General features: G+C 36.2%; 1 protein-coding gene across 1 annotated transcript; it reads right to left on the minus strand.

Moving 5' to 3' along the window:
• Nucleotides 1–1,377: 1,377 nt before the first annotated feature.
• On the minus strand, nt 1,378–16,174 carry ankrd6a (ankyrin repeat domain 6a). Its single transcript, XM_052153444.1, has 16 exons — nt 16,084–16,174; nt 15,478–15,623; nt 14,483–14,584; nt 14,077–14,175; nt 13,256–13,354; nt 12,645–12,743; nt 12,413–12,511; nt 11,758–11,856; nt 11,100–11,197; nt 10,068–10,167; nt 9,737–9,862; nt 8,794–8,958; nt 8,571–8,723; nt 4,189–4,302; nt 3,456–3,768; nt 1,378–1,949 (listed from the first exon to the last, which is right to left on the minus strand). Exons 1-16 carry the CDS (start codon nt 16,172–16,174, stop codon nt 1,378–1,380), a joined length of 2,475 nt encoding a protein of 824 aa, XP_052009404.1.
• Nucleotides 16,175–21,944: the final 5,770 nt, after the last annotated feature.

The raw sequence follows: 21,944 nt of genomic DNA on the forward strand, positions 1-21,944 counted from the left end.
TCACTTGTGAAATGGATTGCTGTGAACTGTGTGCTCAATTATGTTCAATAATATGGTAGTAAACAATACATTGTATTGTACATTGTATTCTAAAACCACCTTTTGTATTGTCTTATCAATGATGAACTCTTCTACCACAAGAATGTAATGCATTTTAATTATGATTATTTTTTCCTTTATATATATATATATATATATATATATAATTATATATATATAATTTTTATATTTAAAGATAACTATGTATAATTATTTCATCATTTTTTATTGAATTATTGTTATATGAGGTCTTTCTCAGCAAATATTTGTATATGCAATTAAATGTGATTAATCGCGATTAATTAATCGGGACACCATGTAATTCATTTGATTTAAAAAAATTAGCGATTGACAGCCCTAATATATATATATATATATATATATACACACACATTTTTTACATTTTAGAATAATAGTAAAGTCATCACGAACTATGTGAATTATGTTGTGACTAAACAAAATCCAAAATAAATCAAAACTGTGTTATATTTTAGCATCTTCAAAGTAGTCACCCTTTGCCTAGAATTTGCAGACATGTACTCTTGACATTTTCTCAACCAACCCTGGGATGCTTTTTAAACAGTATTGAATGAGTTCCCATCTATGTTGGGCAGTTATTGGCTTCTTTTCTTTAATATTTGGTCCAAGTCATCAATTTCAAAAACTTTTATTTTATTAAATTTTAGTTTTATAATGAAATAAATTAATATGGTGGCACAATGATATTTTTGTCTACAAAACTAATTTCAAACATTTAAGCATACGCCTCATCAAAAGATCGAAAGATGTTTACGATCACGAGAAACATTTCAGTCAAGTGTTTCAAAACTTTTGACCGGTAGTGTATATAGTTATAACACATTGATTCAATACTTATAATAAACCACTTTAAATCAATAGTTCTTAATTCAGTTTCATCATTTGCAATACTTCATGGAATTACAGCTCATTCTCTCATGAAACACATTCAAGTTCACAGGCTTGTACCGTTGTCTTTTTGTCCAATTTTCAAATACTTATTTGCTTCACATCAAAGTTTGTAATGTTGTGAATCATCTCAGGCTGGTTGTTTTTGTGGCTTAGAACTATTTTATGAAAAATGAAAAAAATATTTGTGAAACAAGCACTGTTAAAAAATTGTTGCACTCTATAGCAAGCAGCAAATCCAAACGTCATGGCTATAATGTAAACTAAAGCCTATTGGCTATTTTATAAGCCATTTCATGGGGTCTTTAATACTGGAAAACTATAGTTTACAAAGCTGAAAGCTCTAAACTAGTTCATATTGTCACCACTTTTCTGAGATGGAAACCAACACTCTGAACCTATTCAATGGTGTCAAGAGTTGGTTTTAGTTTTAGAGTTAGTGCGAAGCCTCTGTAGCTCTTCCTCCAGTATTTTGATCTTCTCCAGCAGGCTGGCTCTGTCCTGCAACGCTTTCTGTTCTGCCACCTTCTGGGCCTCAAAAATCTTCCTTTCATACCAGCGCTCCAGCTGCGTGGATACAGTCTCAAAGAAACGGTGCGTCACTTCCATGGCATGCAAGTTTGCTCGCTCCTGGATGAAGGTGGCCTCTGTGGGCCTATCTGCAAAAATCTCCAAGGTCTTCATGGCCCCACCATCTTGGGAGTGAGCGTGATGTGCTTTAATCCTGTCCTTCAGGTGTCTGGGATGTTTCCAGGCTGGACCGGGAGCCTGATCTGTATCACTGTTATTGAATTGCTTGCTGAATGTGGATTGGCTGCTGCTGGCACTGCTGTCAAACAGTTCATCCCTCTTGTCTGGCCTGGGCTTTGAGAAATCTACCTCCTGCAGTTCTGTTCTCCGCCACTTGGGGTCAGCTGTAGCCAGCTTCCGTGATAACAGTTTGTGTTTCACCGTGGATAGGTCTGGCAAATTATAGTAATCATATGTGTGAACATGGAAAGAGATTTTAGCAAAACAAAGTACTAACTATTTGTACGATTGATAAAGAGTCATATATTCCAGAGTGAAATATGAAATATACTCTGTTTTGCTAAGAATGTAAACTAGGTCTCATCTAGTACATCATAAACCCACAGGATGGCTTCGGGATATAAGAAATAAGATATTACAAAATATTATATTGAGAGGAATTTAATTCTTAACACAAGTGAAAATATTGTCCATTTGTGCATGAACAAGGGAATAGTTCACTATTTCCCTATTATTTCCCTATTTTCACTATTAAAGGAATAGTTCATCCAAAATGTCTCAGAGCTCAAACCCAGTCCTCTGCTCAAGCCCCTCCCTCCACTATGGACTGCACGGAAAATATGTTTACCTTAGTGAACTCAATGGACTAAATCTACCAGCAAACTCATGAACGAAGATTTTTAGAAGAATATCCCAGCTGTGTAGGTCCATATAGTGCAAGTTAACAGTGTCCAAACTTTGAAGCTCCAAAAAGCATATCAAGGCAGCATAAAAGTAATCCATACGATTCCAGTGGTTAAATCCATGTCTTTAGAAGAAATATGATAGGTGTGAGTGAGATATAGATCAATATTTAAGTCCTTTTTTACTATAAATCTAAATTTTCAAAACAGCCCTCATAAGTGCTCTTCTCTCCTAAGAGTTCTTCTTTTTGCCGATTCCCATTCTTCGTGCATATTGCCACCTACTGGGCAGGGAGGAGAATGTATAGTAAAAAAGGACTTCTGAAGACATGGATTTAACCACTGGGGTCATATGGATTACATTTATACTGCCTTTATGTGCTTTTTTTAGCTTTAAATTTTGGTCACTATTCCCTTGTATGGACCTCCAGAGCTCAGATATTCTTCTAAAAATCTTTATTTGTGTTTTGCAGAAGAAAGAATGTCATACATATCTGGGATGGCATGAGGGAAATTAAATGAGTGAATTTTCATTTTTGGGTGAACTATCCCTTTAACATGACCACATAAGTATTTAACACTTAAGCCACACTTAAAACGTATCATTGCATTTGATAAAATACCAAATAAAAATACTGTTGTTCAAAATGAAGACAAAAAGTGTTTGGACACTTTCTGGTTATTAAACATTAGATGAACATGTGCATAGTTCATATAATGAACTACACCTGTGGTCACTGTGCTAGGACACATGTGTGAACTTGATGAGAAAGAACTGACTTCATTTGGTACATCTACTAAAATTCACCTTGGGACCAATTGGTTAAAAGTAATTGCTCAGAAAAGTGAAGAAAGTTCTGAGAAATGGTCAGGCATCATATGTTAGCAGATGCCACTTGGTTTGATATTTTGTTTTCAAATGCAATGACATTTATATATTTTAAGACTCAAGATATTTTTTGCAGCCACCACATAATCAAGATACATACTCTGAAAACAAATACTTTTTTCTGTGAAAAGTATCTATTCTTATGGATGTTTAGGTGTTTTTCAAACCTGAAGAACCATCTAGCTTCATCTCAAAGTATCTCTTCCCCAGCGTGTCCTCAAATTCAAGACTTTTCACACCCGAGCGTGGCCCTGCTCCTGGGATGGGTAACACATTGACGTAGTTGGCCAGCGTGCTAGAGCTCTCATCAGAGATGAGTGATAGCAGTGGGAGACCCTCTGAGTCTGTGTCCACCAGAGAGTGATCTGCAGATGGAGACTGCAGGAGTTTGTAGCACTGTGTCTCGGCAGGCATTCGCAATTCAAGATCATGTATCTTAGACATGCACCAGCTTTTCACTTCATTGGTAGCAGCTACCTGCTTGAAAGACAAAATAGAGCAGCATCAGTTTAATTAAGTCTAGATCATATAAAGGATGTTCACCACAAAATGTAATTTTGTCATTGTTTTCTCACCCTCATGTCATTCCAAAACCATATGCCATTATTTTTTCAGTGGAATACATGAGTAGACTGTTGTATATATTCAGAAGACTTGGAATATGGAGCAGAACTAATATGGACTTCTAATTTATAGTGCTCTTTTTTTATTATTATTAACTATTAGATGCCGGAGTCACATAATGTTTCTGTTCAACAGACAAAATAACAGCATATGGGTCTGAAACAGCATGAGGGTGAGTAAATAATCATAGAATTTTCATTTTGGGGTGAACTACATATATCTAAGTTATAAGTCTGATTATCTTGATGTTGGAGTTCTTCACTTGTTCTGTTGTACCTGTCTTCTGTCGCCCTCCATTCGTTCCACTGTGGCTCTCTGATTGATTCGATAATGACACTCCATCGTCTCTGCTGATACACGCTCCTGCGTCAGTTTCTCAAGCACTTTAAACTGATCACAACAAAGATACACTATATAACAGTCTCTAATAGCACTGAACACAATAATCTCATAAATTACTTGAGATATTTCACCCTTTCCTGTTGTTTGGCAGAAAAGGGCCACAAGGGGGCAATTGTAACACTACATTTTTTGTATCAAAAATAAGTAGTGTTCTCTCTGCCTGAGAAAAAAAAAACTAGAGCAGTTGTTTCATTTTGTGATTTTGTTTTTTATTTTTATTTTTTATTTTCAGATGTCTAATTTTTTTTCTACATATTGGATGCCATTATATTTTACGTGCACTTAATCTAATTTATCTCTTGGTTGTTGCTTGAAAGTTAACTTCAGTGATAGATTCACTGTTGCTGGTAGCAACCGTACAAGATTTTACATTCATTTTGAGATCGGAGGCAGTTGTTACACTTGTTTACGACATAAAAATTGTGACTAAACTGAAAGATCGCTCAATCTTTAAAGCATGTCATGAGCATTATTTCTTTAAGTATCGTCCTCTAGATCCTAAAGTACCGGACTTATCAACTGATCAATATATTTGAGTAAAAATATTTCAAATAATTATAATGTATGTACCGCTGAGACATTTGCTTTAAAAAAATATTATTCCTGACAGCTAAATTAATTGTACCAGATAATGGAGAAAACTATTGTGTACTATATATAAAATAACTATTAAAATTATAATATTATTCCTTGGATCTGTGTAGTTATTAGGGATACAGCAGGAAAAATATATTTTTCATGTTACCCAACATTGTAAAATGCATTGTAAAAAAAGCTAAATCATGCTTCTTTTTTTCTTTTTTTTTTATCTACTGTTACTGTAACCTAATATTATATATTTTACTTGAATAAAACTAACATGAAACACATTTTTGTTACCACAATTTTATATCATTTTTTTACAGTGTTTTTCGTTCTTTTTTTTCTCCCCTTTTCTCCCCAATTTAGCATGCACGATTCTCAATGCGCTCTAGGTCCTCGTGGTGACATAGTGTAGTGACTCGCTTCAATCTGGGTTGCGGAGGATGAATCTCCGCCAATCCATGCATTTTATCACGTTGCTTATTGAGTGCGTTACCGCGGAGACCAAGCGCGTGTGGAGGCGTAACGCTATTCTCTGTGGCGTCCACGCACAACTCACATCACGCCCCACCGAGAGCGAGAACCACATTATAGCGACCACGAGGAGGTTAACCCAATGTGACCCTACTCTACCTACCAACCGGGCCAATTGGTTGCTTAGGAGACCTGATTGGAGTCACTCAGCATGCCCTGGATTTGAACTCGCGACTCTAGGTGTGGTAGTCAGTGTCTTTAAATGCTGAGCTACCCAGGCCCCCTGTTTGTAACATTTGTATTAAAAATCTTTCCCAATGTAAACACTTTACTGGTACAGTGCTATTACAGTATTTTGGGCACATATAAATGTTTTTATACCTAAAGATTGCCACTAGATTTTTTTTTGTAGTCTGTGAATTCTGAGGGAAAATGTAAGTTAAGGCCTTGATATACTTCCTACGAAATTGAAGAACGAACGGGTGTGACGTCATTTAGAACTAAATCTGGCCAAAAAGAATGTGTTTTTGTGTTCGTTGTGGTGGTTTGTAACAGTTTGCTTGGCTGAACATTTAGGAAAATTCAATTTGACAGCAAAACACCTTCTTACTGAAATTGGTCAACGAAATCTGTAGGTGTGGCCTAGAGGTCCACCTACCTTGATGCCGAAATCAAGTTCTGTTGTTTAGCAAGTCAAAATCAGTCACTATTAACTCATCGGCGTGTAGAGTTATTAGCGACCTAGTGCAACTTACCTACATCTGTTCGCTCAGAGACATTTTCCAAAACCATGTCTTCAGAAGAAATATGGTAAGTGTGAGTGAGAAATAGATAAAATATTTAAGTCCCTTTTTTTTTTTTTCACTATAAATCTCCACTTTCAAAACAGCCCTCATAAGTGCTCTTCTCTCTTAAGTTTTTGGCGATTCACTTTCTTAGTGTATATTGCCACCTACTGGGCAGGGAGGAGAATTTATAGTAAAAAAGGACTTAAATATTGAGCTGTTTTTCTCACCCACGCCTATCATTTAGCTACTGAAAACATCAGCTACTTAACCACTGGATTTGTATGGATTACTTTTATACATCCTTTATGTGTTTTTTAGTTTTTAGTTTTTAGCTTTAAAGTTTGGTCACCATTCCCTTGCATTGTATGGACCTCCAGAGCTCAGATATTCTTCTAAAATCTTTATTTGTGTTCTACAGAAGAAATAAAGTCATAAATATCTTGGGATGGCATGAGGGAAAGTAAATGAGAGTAGATATCATAAAGATTAATATTTTTGGGTGGACTATCCCTTTAAAGTGACCTCATAAGTATTTAACACATAAGCCACTCTTAAAACCTATCATTGCTTTTGATAATCTACCATTCGCTGAGATATATTTTCCAAGACCATGCCATGCGATTCGTTTTTTGATTAGTCTACAAAATAAATCAAATCTTCTCAGATCTCTCAAGTGCCCATTCAGTCATATGCCATCTGCATCAAAATCCATTCACACATCTGTCTAAATTAAGATATGCTCATGATCATTCTTTTGTCTTTATTCTGAACATTATCACTTTTATACACTATATCTTTGCAATAGTATCAGCGTCATTATAAATCACAATAACAGGCGCATTTAATGGCCACGTTTAGCATGTTAGAGCATTAGCGTCACAACATCAGAATATAAACAAGACAACTTAAACATTTTCTACTGCACATACACTCACCTAAAGGATTATTAGGAACACCTGTTCAATTTCTCATTAATGCAATTATCTAATCAACCAATCACATGGCAGTTGCTTCAATGCATTTAGGAGTGTGGTCCTGGTCAAGACAATCTCCTGAACTCCAAACTGAATGTCAGAATGGGAAAGAAAGGTTTCACGCACAACCATTTCTAGGGTTTACAAAGAATGGTGTGAAAAGGGAAAAACATCCAGTATGCGGCAGTCCTGTGGGCGAAAATGCCTTGTTGATGCTAGAGGTCAGAGGAGAATGGGCCGACTGATTCAAGCTGATAGAAGAGCAACTTTGCCTGAAATAACCACTCGATACAACCAAGGTATGCAGCAAAGCATTTGTGAAGCCACAACATGCACAACCTTGAGGCGGATGGGCTACAACAGCAGAAGACCCCACCGGGTACCACTCATCTCCACTACAAATAGGAAAAAGAGGCTACAATTTGCAAGAGCTCACCAAAATTGGACAGTTGAAGACTGGAAAAATGTTGCCTGGTCTGATGAGTCTCGATTTCTGTTGAGACATTCAGATGGTAGAGTCAGAATTTGGCGTAAACAGAATGAGAACATGGATCCATCATGTCTTGTTACCACTGTGCAGGCTGGTGGTGGTGGTGTAATTGTGTGGGGGATGTTTTCTTTGCACAATTTAGGCCCCTTAGTGCCAATTGGGCATCGTTTAAATGCCACGGCCTACCTGAGCATTGTTTCTGACCATGTCCATCCCTTTATGGCCACCATGTACCCATCCTCTGATGGCTACTTCAAAGCAGGATATTGCACCATGTCACAAAGCTCGAATCATATCAAATTGGTTTCTTGAACATGACAATGAGTTCACTGTACTAAAATGGCCCCCACAGTCACCAGATCTCAACCCAATAGAGCATCTTTGGGATGTAGTGGAACGGGAGCTTCGTGCCCTGGATGTGCGTCCCACAAATCTCCATCAACTGCAAGATGCTATCCTATCAATATGGGCCAACATTTCTAAAGAATGCTTTCAGCACCTTGTTGAATCAATGCCACGTAGAATTAAGGCAGTTCTGAAGGCGAAAGGGGGTCAAACACAGTATTAGTATGGTGTTCCTAATAATCCTTTAGGTGAGTGTATATTACTTTAAATAATCATTGTGTGATAAAACAGCTTCTTTTACTGACCTCGTGTGATGTCTACTCATAGAATGAGGCATAAAGTCATTGATAACACATTTTAGTTTAACACATTGGTTAAGGTTTTACATGTAACGTCCTCATATTTAAATGTACTTCTAAACGCCTACCACAGGGTGTCTGAATATACCATTGCTTGTCTGTTTAGAACTTCTTTTTACCCCTGATTGAAGAATGAAAGGGAACTTCTCTATAAGTATATCTAGGCCTTTAAATTCCCTGGTCTCCTCTAATGCATGTTTAAGACTGAATTCTGCATTAATATGTACAATGTATGCCAACAAACCTGATGTTTGTTTTTATGCTCTATTCTGCCCAGTTTGCAGTCGATCTCCTCTTCCACAGTGTGAATTTGTGATCTCATCTCCATCTTTGTGGCTTTCAGCTTACTCTCCAGCTTTTTGATGAGGGGCTTACAGTGGCATGCATTTGCAGGAGCCTGTGCAGAGTCACTGGTTAAGAGGTTTAAACAGACAAATGCATCGCAAGAGCTCTAATTCACACTTTACCTGCTTTATCTGCCCATCTTTGTCACGATACAGAGTATAAAGCTGAAAGGCTTTGTCATGTAGAGTTTCCTCTTCTTCCTGAGAGCTGGGGCTGTTGTGTTTTACTCTCAGAGATGGCGATTCTCTCTCATGGAGGTGATGCTCTCTCCGGTAAACATGCTCTGACTTTTTAAGTAGTAAACACAGCAGTTAATAGCAGTGAGTTTTTCTAGGAAACCAAAAATGTACAATAAAATTGTATACCTTTACATTAATAAATATAAGGGATGATATGAAATAACAAAGCAACTATGAACAATACATTTATAGCATTATTAATCTTGATTAATGTTCATTTCTACATACATTTTAACATTAAAAGGTATATACAGTTTGTTAACATCAGTTAATGCATTTTGAACTAACATCAACAATGTACAATATTGCGTAAATTAAAATAAATCAAGATTAATAAATGCTGTAAAAAAACCTATCCATTATTTGTTCACAATGCCTAATGTACAAACTAATGTCAACGCATTAAGTGTTACAGCAATTAAATGTATTTTAAGATTTCTGTTTTTAAGAATATATTTATGTAATAGAATGAGTTCATAATAGAACTTAATATCATCGTTTACTATAAAAGTTTATTTAATACATTCTGGAATACTTGATTCTGATTGGCCAGCCAATGCATTTTTTTGTAAAATATTTTTGTTGTCCCTGGCAACCAATTTCCAACACTGCTTGTGTCATGTCTTTCGTAGTACTCACGTAATAAAATAATTTCAACTTAATTCAATATATCATGTACATTTGTTTATTTATTTGGTTTTACACTAAGTGGGTTAATGTTCATTATCACCCCTTCAGGATGATACAAGATCAAATCACCATATGACATCCTGGTACATTATACCTTACGGAGTATTGCACATAATATAATAGTAAACAGTAGTACCTTCCTGCTTGGTTTCTTGATCTTTCTCCTTGTGCAGGGGCTCGAAACGACTTTGTTACATTCGGGTTGTATCCTGTGAAATACTTGATCACTGCTGTTTGTATCTCCAGCCACCTCAACAGAGTCCTGCAATGATGGGAGCACTCAACATGAGAAGGATTTTTATTCTATAAACATCACATGTCCTCTGATCTCTTAGGGTAATAGAAGCTTAGTAGTCACATGACATTTTCTTCTTCCTGCCCTCTAAACACCAGTCAATATTATAACTGATGAATCTCAGTGGGACAGATGTGATACTAAATGACTGAGCCTTATCTGAAGTTCCCACCTTCACTCTGGTTGCTTCTGGATCTCTGGGGAGGGACTGAGATCTCCTTTGTGCCCGCAGTATGTCTCTTCTTTTTCTCACCGTCTTGCCACGTGCAAACCTCTGGACCAGTGCAGAAAAATACAGTTTTGGAGTTAGAGAAAGTATCAATATTAATCAATGAATTGGTTGTAAGCAGGGGTGGACTGGGAAGAGAACTCCCTTACGAAACAATATATATGTGAATATATTGGAAAATATAATGTGATAAATTAAATAATACATTTTCATATATGGAATCTAGTGCTATTTTTCAATATTCTGCAATATATGCATGAACCATGTTTGGCTATATATTGATACATATAAAAAAAATATTTAGCAATAACAAGGCAAAAACTACTACGTAATGCACTCTTTTTCTCTCAGATTTGTGTATATATATTTATTTAACATACATGTTCCCATATATATGTTAAAATATAGTGTATATTTCTTCAAATGTATATATACTCAATATATATATATATATATATATATATATATATATATATATATATATATATATATATATATATATATTCACATATATGGATATACAGTATATTTCCTCAGAATTGTGTACATATATTGCTCATACATATTTTCATATAAATGTGACTATATGTACAACAATATGTTAAAATATATTTAAGCACACACTACCATTTTTCATCAAATGCAGATCTACATATTACGAAGTGTATTATTGAATAAAAAAATGACATACATTACTATATATAAGGAAATATATTGTCATATATTTCCCAATATATGAAAAGCGGCAATTCCTTATGTATTACTCAGTATATTGTAATATATTAACACAATGTATTATTTTATATAATTATGAATATACTGAAAATTATTAAATATATTGAGCTTTAATATATAAGGAAATATATTTTCTTTACGTAAGGGCTCAGCCATGGATTTTAAATAGGAATCAGCCCAAAGATTGTTGTGTGTGGGGGGAGGGGGGTTACTCCTGGTTGTAAGTGGTAAAGCGAACACTTTTGATTATCCATACGTACCTGATTGGATTTTGCCAGAAGAATTGCTAAATCTCTGCTGTTATTGTCCCGGGCTTTATCAAGAGCAGTGTGTCCTGCCTGTTGGTAGATTTATCATATATATATATATATATATATATATATATATATATATATATATATATATATATATATATACATATATACTAGTAAATACTTTCATCTAAAGCTACTTACATTACACTTATAACAGTTTACCCCCCAAAAAAAGAAAATTCTGCTATCGTTTACTCACCCTCATGATGTTCTTAACTTGTCTGACTTTCTTCTGTGGAACACAAAAAGAAGTGTTAGGCAGAATTGTATGTACTGGAAGTTTGAGTCATCATTTGCTTTCATTGAAGGTGCAATGAAAGTGAATGGTGACTGAGGCTGACATTCTGCCTAACATCTTATGTGTTCTGTGGAAAAAAGAAAGTCATATGATGTGGAACAAAATAAGGGAGAGTGACCGACAGAATTTACATTTTTGGGTGAACAATCACTTTTAGTCTCTTGATCAAGGGTAAAATGCTGATAGCTTCATAATCACCAAATTACAAATGATTACAGTTCAGGGACGTTTATTTCCCCCCAAATTGACGCAGCATTCACGTGTGTCTTGCGATTCCACGACTTACATTGTTTTTTATGCTTGCATCCGCTCCAGCCTCTAGTAACAGACTGACAGTTTTCTTGTGATTTAAGGTGGCAGCGACATGGAGAGCAGTGTCCCCTACCTGTAAGAAAATGTAGATCAGGATGACCAAATTAACAGGACAAGGCTATTATCTAAATTGTTCAAATTGTATATGGATATACAAAATATACAGTAAATTATTAAAACATAAGCAGAGAATTTTTTTTTTATTTTTTCTTGAATTTTGTGCAAACTGGCCCCCAAACTGAGTGACAGAGATGATGACCTATAATATAATATATAATATAATATAATACACTCCAAAAATATTTCATATTACATTTATGAGTTACGCATTTCAATTGAAAGACAATTGTCAATGAAACTGAAGTAGGCTATATTTAATTGACATTATAAATTCAGAATAATTGTGAAGTACTTAATTAAAATGAATGACATGTATGAAATTTTGGAAACTACATTTGCATTGGCATTAGTTGAACTCATTGTATATGTATCAAAGTTAAATATATTTTAACTTCCCAGACATAAACAAATTCATAAACTATACACAGCAGCAAAATAATAATGTGAACAACATGACCATTCTCGGTGTTGGATCCATAACGATCACAATGAGTGAAGGAGCACCAGACCTGGTTTTTCTCAGCCACAGAGCAAAAAGAACCCAAGAGGATTTTAATCACGGCCAAGTGATTGTAGCGGGCAGCAATGTGCAAACATGTATCACCTGCCTAGAATGAATGAAATAATTCATTTTTAAATCTACATACATTTTTTGACTCTTCATTTTAAATTAATCTAATATTAATAGTTAATTTCTAATGACTCTAGCTGTAATTATATATATATAAAAGGTGCACATGCATTGTTTTTGCTGTCAGGCATAGCTCCACCAAGCAGAAGCACTCGAGCAGACTGTAAATGTCCATTCTGACATGCCAGATGTAGAGGTGTGTTTCCTGCCTTTACAAAATACAAAATGAAGATAATGATCATTCATTAGAGTCATCCATTAAAACTGAATTTGAATATTAATAATAAACTCACAGAACATTTTAATTGGGAAATGGGAGTTTTGTGGCTTTTGGTCCAAGTCTGCTAGCTGTTAGCTGAAGATATCTACTGTATGTGCTATTGTACTCCACAAAGATGGCAAACTTTTAGCAGATATATGCATTTAAAAATAGTATTCGGGAAAACTTAACAATTTTGTCAAATATACTGTTTATGCTCTCAAGACTGAGAATGTCTCCTCACTCCAATGCCACACGTTACCGACCAGCAATAGCAAGTAGTAAACCATGTTTTTGCTGGGCTGTGATGCAAATGAAAGGCTATTGGCTTTTTAAAAACTTCCTGTTTCACCAAAATATATGTCATCACAGGAAATAAATATTATTCTTTTTTTTTAAGGAAACTTGGGGGAAAAGACCTTTTAAGAAATAATTAAGAAATTCTACAAAAAATGCACATACTTTGTTTTTTACATGAACATTGGCTCCAGCCTTGACCAGCAGCTTTACACATGGATTGAAGCCATGCCATGAAACCTCGTGTAAAGCAGTGTTACCCTCCTGTTGAAGAAAATTCACATTCTAGAGCGCTGATTGTATCATTGACAGTGCTATTAGTAAATCGTTTTTCAGGAAACATAATTGATTGCATCTCAAAACAAAAATATGTATTATACTCTTGAGTCTGATGACTTTTTGTCTCACAGGCTAATAAGAAATATCTTCGCATATAATAGAACTGTGGCTCTGATCTCATCGTGTTTTACATCAGGGCCCAGACCAAGAAGAAATCTAGTGGCAACCCAACACTTTACCAAACATAACCAATATTCAATGTAGTTTTGGTGATTTTTTTTTTTTCCTTGCATAGTTTTGTTCATGGATTTTGTGGATGAGTGACTTAACCTGGCCATTTTGTCACCTGCACAATTTGGCCAGCTTCTATCAAGTGAAGAGTTTGACTGAATTCACAACCTTTGACGCCAATAACAAGATGCGGACAATGTTTTCTCCTCTTTTTTAAAAGTAAAGCATATTTATTTTGCACCAAAATCCAGGCACAATTATATGGTTGCATATAGCATTGCTTTCCAGAGCAGTTTCAAAACCCATTTTTGGGTTGCGACTCACCAGTTGAAAACCACTGTATTAGAGCACAACAGCAGCACACCTTCTCGCCAAGTTTTGTGAAGTAAATTAAAGTTGCTTCTTGAAAACCACATAGTTCTGCTTTTACTGTATTCAAGATCTAAGAAGCATTTTTGGATTTCACATGAACACACCTTGTCTTGTAGATCAAGTGCACAGCCTCCAAGGATGAGGGCGGAGATGGCATCATTATTTCCTACTACGGCTGCCCGGTGGAGGGCCGTCTGGTGACCCTGTATGGGGAAAAGAAAAACACAGCATTTCAATGCAGTTAACATAAAACAAGGAAACACGGTTTTGCGCTTATACTGTACATTCTGCATATATTCCAATTACATCTCAGCTAAAGGCCACCAGAGATCATACTTCTCATCTTTCCCAGTGGAAAGAAATGTTTAAAATTGCAGCCTTTTGCAAATAAATCTTATCTTAGAATATGGGCTGGTCTAATCTTTTAAGCATTTATAGTATTGTCTCAAGGGAATAATAGCTCAACACAGACACAGAAAGAGAAACAAAAAAGATAGACCATGAGTTTACATGTTCCAGACTGCCCTGATTGTCGCCGACTGCTCTTTGTAGAACGAGCACTGCCTCCGTGTGACCGTTACATGAGATCAGGTGCACTGGACAGCAACCGTCCTGTGGAAAACAATTCACGCATGTTCGTATAAAAGAAAGCGCACATTGATGCAGCACAATCCAGCACATGGGGACTTACGGACTGTGTGTGTGTGTGTGACCAGCTGGCTTTTCAGACATTAAAAACATCACGTGGGTAATCCCTTGTGGAGATTCATTGTAGTCTTTACTCCAGGTCATACAAACGGGGGAGAGGGAACATTTCTGGAGAAGATATCTGGAGAAGAATTCTTAGAATTAGATCTCTATGAATTAATTTCAGGTCTGTCTTAACACCCATGAACCAGTATGGACTTCTGACCCACAACTACTGGCTCAAATATTTCTCGGAAAGGGGCACGTGACTGTCTCATCCTGAGTAAAAAGTCTATGATTGCATATAGTATAAACTGATGTATTAAAGAGATTTCCATCTGATGGAAAAAGCTTTAAAATATTAATTAAATAAATGATATATTAACCCTTGACTAAATGTGCTGTAAAAACAAACTACATTAAGACTACAGAGTTTGATCTCGTGAGAGGGTTTAGCAAGATATCCCAGATGTTGGTCCTAATAGCTGCAGCTGTGGACATGGTGGAACAGATGGAGAAAAGCTCTGATGACTAGTTGCATAGAAGAAAAATAAATAAACAACATAAAGATTAAATAGAATATCTGTTAATGTGTTAAAGACAACAACCAAACAAAGCATACTTATGTTAGTATTCTACTAAAACAACAGATAAACAAGAAATAAATACGTAAATAAATAAATATGTATCTGTTCCTTATCTGTCACTCACTCCACATTGTGTCGATGTAGTGACACTAGGGGTCGCCCTTGGGAGCCCCAAAAACCACTGATCTTTGAGAAAAGGCCAATGAGAATTGGCGAGTGGCGCTCCCCAACGTGTAGCAGTGGCTGATCAGGACCATCCAACTCGGCTACGTGATTCAGTTTGCCAGGCACCTGCCCAGGTTTAATGGTGTCCTCTTCACCTGCCTTGCACGCAGAGATTGTGTCCCTTCTACCGAAGGACACGATGGAGCCTGTCCCTTCAGCCGAAATGAAGAAGGGATTTTACAGCCTACTTCATCATACCGAAAAAAAGATGGTGGGTTGTGGACAATCTTGGACCTGCAAGTTCTGAAACAGGCCTTGCACAGACTCCCGTCAAAGATGCTGATGCTTTATCTAGCGTACGTGAAGGATGCGTACTTCCATGTTTCGGATTTATGTCGACACAGGCACTTCCTACGGTTTGCTTTCAGGGGCCGGGCATACCAGTACAAAGTCCTCCCCTTCAGTCTGTCCCTGTCACCTCGCACCTTCACGAAAGTTGCAGAGGCAGCCCTTGTCCCGTTAAGGAAAGTGTGAGCACAGGGACCTAGTGCTCAGGTACCTCAGCCGGCTGGGGCTTCAGGTCAACTGGGAAAAGTGCAAGCTCTGCCCGGTTCGGAGCATCTCTTTTCTCTGCATGGAGTTAGACTCAGTCTCGACAATGGCACACCTCACGAGCAAGCGTGCAGTCGGTGCTGAACTGTCTGAAGGCATTCAGGCAGAGAACGGCGGTCCCACTGAAACATTTTAGAGGCACCTGGGGCATATGGCATCCTTGACGACAGTCATGCCGCTCGTGTTGATGCATATGAGACCGCTTCAGCACTGGCTTCAGCAGGTCTCCAGGCGTGTCGTGGTTACCACAGATGCCTCCAAGAATGGCTGTGTGCAATGGGCATGCAGCCGCAGTTCCCTGGACTATCCTGCGACTGTGTTGGCACATCAACTGCCTCGCATTGCTGGCAGTGTTTCTTGCCCTGCGGAGGCTTCGGCCATTGCTCCAGGGTAAGCATGTGTTGGTCCAGACAGACAACACTGTGACGGTAGCATACATCAACCACCAAGGCAACGTGCGCTCTCGTAGCATGTCCGAACTCGCTCGCCGTCTCCTCCTCTGGAGTCAGCAGCAGCTCAGGTTGTTGTGAGCCACTCACATCCCGGGCAACCTCAACAGCACAGCGGACATGCTGTCACGGCAGGTCATGCTCAAGGGAGAGTGGAGGCTCAACCCCTAGGTGGTCCAGCTGATTTTGAGTCAATTCGGTCCGGTGCAAGTAGACCTGTTCGCTTCCAAGGAATCCTCCCACTGCCCGCTCTGGTATTCCCTGACCAAGGCTCCCCTCGGCACAGATGTGCTGGCACACAGCTGGCTCCTGGGGCTACACAAGTATGCCTTCCCCCCAGTGAGCCTACTTGCACAGACGTTGTGCAAGGTCAGGGAGGACAAGGAGCAGGTCGTCCTAGTAGCACCCTGCTGGCCCACCCAGACTTGGTTCTCGGACCTCACGCTCCTCACGACAGCCCCAATCCCCCTGATGAATTCCCCTGAAGAAGGACCTTCTTTCTCAGGGACGGGGCACCATCTGGCAGACCCTATATGGCCCCCAGCTGAACGATTTTTGAACGTTTATGTATTGGCCACATTCACCTTAGTAAGTGCTTCACTGTAACTCTTTTTTTTAAGAAAAGTAGGGACAAATCGAAATAAAATCTGAGGTACACTGTTAGACCTTATATTATATATTACTGTAAAAATATCAATTGTACAGAAAATTTACTTTAAATATCTCTTTATTTTTATATTTTATTGTTTTTATATTTTATTTTTATTATATACAATTTATTAATAATAAAGAAAACACATAATTTTTTTTGGAGCATGACAAGAATAGGGGAACTGGATCACGACATACCGTAATTCTATATAGTAAAACATTAAAGGGATAGTTCATCCAAAAATTGTAAAAAAAAAAGAAATTAAAAAAAATTTCATTTTTTTCTATAAATCTCCATCTTGACCAGCCTCAACCAAAAGGTGGTTTATATGCACAAATAATTCAAAAGAAGAAGAATTTGGAAGTGAAACTGGAGATTTAACCACAGGAGTCTTATGGATTACTTTTATGCTGCCTTTATGTGATTTTTGGAGCTACAAAGTTCTGGTCACCATTCACTTACATTGTATGGACCTACATAGCTGAAATATTCTTCTAAAAATCTTTGTTTGTGTTCTACAGAAGGAAGAAAGTCATACATATCTTGGACTGCATGAGTGTGAGTAAATAATGGGAGAATTTTCATTTTGGGGTAAACTATCCTATCGTTTAACATTTCATTGTGAAACTTACCTGCAGTTGTCTCAGTGTGTACTCCACAATAAAGGCTGATGGCAGAGGTGCTGATGGCTTATTTTTCCTCTAGAAATGCTCTGAGATCAAGTCTAGGTGCCTAGGTGAAGGTTAATGCAAATAATTACCGGAATTGACTAATTAAAAACAAAACAAAACACAAATGATCACAGAAAGACATCAACCCAAAGACGTTATGGATTTTGTGCCGATATACATCTGCAGTAATTTTCTGTATTTAGTTACAGTTTGTTACTGTATTAATTAGTTAAAAAGTAATTTACTGTTATTAATGAGTGACATTATAGAAATTACCCACAATGCAATGCATATTACAGTTAAATACTGTATGATTATATTATAGTAATTTACTGGTTATTTTACAGTTATTGACCATATAAACTACAGTAAGGGTTAACAGTGTACTCAACATTATGCTGTCAATTGAGCTTAACTTGTATTGAACCCAGAAAATTCCTTTAAATTGATTTTCATATTGCATGCAATCACAATAACACAGAATTCATGGATCAGATTTATAAAGCGGTTTAAAATAATGGAAATATTGTATCTCTCAACCCGCAGGGGAACTATGATGATAATTAAAACATGAAAAGTTAAATGTTAAATGATGTAAAATGAAAGTTAAATGTTCTATAGATGTTTCCAGATGGATCGGAGGTAGGACCACCATAGAATAATGCAAGTTTTGGTCATGGCGCTTGCTTTAGCCACTAGCATCACACATCTGAACAACCTCTGTCTACTCAGCTAGTGCCTGTGCCCTGTACCCTGACCCACTTCTTTCTCTCTATGTCAGATTAGATCAGAGACAGAATTAGTACCAACTTCAACCTGATCTGTACACTTGGCAAATTAAAACTTAAATACCTAAATAGACTATCCATTGACAATTTCTCCTATTGTTATTTTACTTTAAAGGGATAGTTCAACCAAAAATAAAAATCATGTAATAATTTACTCACCCTCATATTGTTCCAACCCTGTATGATTCTGTTTGTTCCGTGGAACACAAAAAGAGATTGTTAAGCTTAGGCGCTCTTCAATTTATTTCCATATTTTTGCAATTTAATTATTTTTACTATAATCATAGTCCCTTAAATAATAGAAAATTATATTTATTTTCTTACATCTAACATTTTTCTAACATTATATAATAATGAATTATATATTCAATTTTAGCAGTTGAATATTAAAAGGTTTACTCCTATTCCTCTATACCTCTATAATTTCTTCATAAACTGCTATTGGAATAGCAGTTTCAATACAAAACGAAACTATGATCAACAGTGGTTCCTTTTGTAAATCTATATTTTGTCAACATATATTGTAATGTTAAAACGTTGTTCAGGTCAGTGACACAGGTCTTCATAACTGTCCTATATGAAAGAACTTGATCCTCCATTTACTGTTTATGAAAAGTGAAATCATAACAGATGTAAAGCTTCTTTTGTTTGTGACAACAGCATTCTTGCTGCTCATAGTGTGAGACTCATTATAAGCTTATCTTTGATAAAATGAACTGACCCCAAAGCTTATATTGATCCATGCTCTGCTATGAACAAAACAAAATGACTTATAGCACATTCAGTTTTGGCTTTTGACATCACTCATTACCAGTTATTAAGCTACAACATATGATCTAAAGTACACACGTTTGAATATATTTCATCAAGTATTTATTACATTATATACAGTATATATATATATAGAGAGAGAGAGAGAGAGAGAGAGAGAGAGAGAGAGAGAGAGAGAGCATGTGTAACAAAAATACACACTGCAGACTCTAGTGTAAGTGTACATGGTTGAGTTAGTATTTTTACATAAAAGTAATATTACACATAATCTGACTGAACCATGTACTACAAATATACTCAAGTAAACATAACCACTTACTAAACTGTACACTATATTATTAACTATATTGCACTGTGTGAGGACTAGTCTATAAAATAATAGTGTACATTGATTCGTTTAAGTCTACATTTTGCAGGAATTACAATTAAACTTCAAAATTAAGATCAGTGACCTAGAATCACCACATAGGCTACATACTATAAAACTAGCCTATATCATCACAGCAAGTAACCAAAGCAAATAATCACTCTACAGCATGAACTTCAACTAAATCTGAAATCATTAATAACAACAATAACATACATATTACCTCTTTAGAATCTCCTTATATTTTCCATTGGGTCAGAAGTGGTACCAGTATCAGTGCCATGATTGAAAGAGCAGCAGAGGGCAAAGTTCACACACTAAACATCTGTACTACTTCATCTAACCACCACTGCCAGAGGAAATTACCACCAGCAGTCAGTCTGTAGGCTTTGTGTCAGCACAGAATACGTCACACTGCAGTGGGTTAAATCCTGAAAGACCTCAGACACTATTATATGATGGTTTTCCAGAGAGGTGGAGTTCTTATGGGGTGGAGTTAAACAATCCGAATACTATATCTCACTATATAGCTATAAAGCTGTTTCTGAGGCAACCTTGAGCAGGAGCCCATGTTAATTAAATCTAAATCTATTATTATTTTTTTGTATATTTATTATTGAATTTTGGTGACAAGGCTAGTTTATTTTTATTTTTTTTTACTTTTGAAAATGTATTGCAGTAGCTACTTCAAAGTAATTGACTTATGATTGAATTGCTTGTGTTGCACTATTCCTCACACATCTCGCTGGATAAAAGCTTTTATTGAATGAATATATATAAATTATGCTTCAGACTCTTACATGCATACAAGCTCTCTGACAAAAGGAACTAGTGCTGTCCCGAGGTTAACGCAGTGCGAGTCGCGTGCGAGTCATTTGATTTTGATACAGAATTATGTTATAAACAAATCTGGTATGAGACACTTAAAGGCTCTGTGCTGTATAGTTGAATCAATATTAAACAGCCCCATCATATTAAACTACAGTGACGAGGTAAACAGGAAAATATTTCAAACTAATTACAGGCTTCTCATTCCACAAATCAGCACCCTTATAGAAATATACCTGATAGGTACTGTATTAACATTAGCTAACTGTAGTAGTAACTATTGTATTTTGCCAGAAATAGTGTATATATTTATAATAAATGTTAATATTATTAGCTTACAAAAATAGGAAATATTGTATATTAGGGCAATAATATCACTTTTATGGAGGTTGTTTTTATTATTTCTACATGTGTTTAGGATATTGTTTTCATGACAAATTCCATAGATTTTATTTTTTTTACAAATCATAATTACATCTAACCATAGTAAAAAAAAAAAAAATGTTTTATCTTATTAATACCATAGTTAAACTCTGGATAATATGCACGAACAATGATAAATTGTCATAAATGCAACTACACAGCAGAATTTATCAAAAAAGTTTAAAGCCTGGACACACATGAATTAAGTGTGAAGTTATGTCGTTTTCTCCGTTGTAAATACACTCAGTTCTAATGAACTTTAATTGATAAAGGTGAATAAGAAGTACACTCATGTAACTTTTGCTGATTTCTCTGTAGTTAGTATGAGTAGGCCTACATTTTGCTGCCCAACTCAAAATCAATGCTTTATTGTCAAATGTGCATTTCTATTAGACAAAAATTCAGTATTAATATAGTTAACTGCATTTGCGATTACAAAATCATTTCTGTATTATTATTGATTTCTGTCCTTTAATTTTTATTTAATTTTTATGTATAGATAGAATCTGTTGCGTTTGTAGGTTAAATTTTGGTAAAGACACCTCACCGTGGACCTCACTAAATTTCAAACACTGGTTACGTCCCTGCTGATATTCACCTGGGAACATGAATGGCTAACCTCGGCTCTCAAAACGTGCATAAATGTTCTCCAGAAATAGATGTTGAGACGTGATAAATCACAGTAGTTACAGCGCCACCCGGCGGATTCTAGATGAATCATATGGAACCGTCAAACCGAAACACTGATCTGTCCTTGGTTCTGAAATCAATATTTCAGTTGACTGCAAGCTAAGCTGGTTCTATATGAAGCTCAATATAATGCGATCTCTAAAATAATCAAGAAAGTTGATCAAGAAAAGGAAAATGATAATAGCCTAATGATAATAATTACTTGTTGTTGTAGTAGCAGTAGCATTAACAGTATTATCATATAGTTTTATAAAACACAATTTATTATGCATCATGTATATA

The sequence above is a fragment of the Xyrauchen texanus genome, chromosome 22 (genome assembly GCF_025860055.1).
Source record: "Xyrauchen texanus isolate HMW12.3.18 chromosome 22, RBS_HiC_50CHRs, whole genome shotgun sequence".
NCBI classification, from domain to species: Eukaryota; Metazoa; Chordata; class Actinopteri; order Cypriniformes; family Catostomidae; genus Xyrauchen; species Xyrauchen texanus.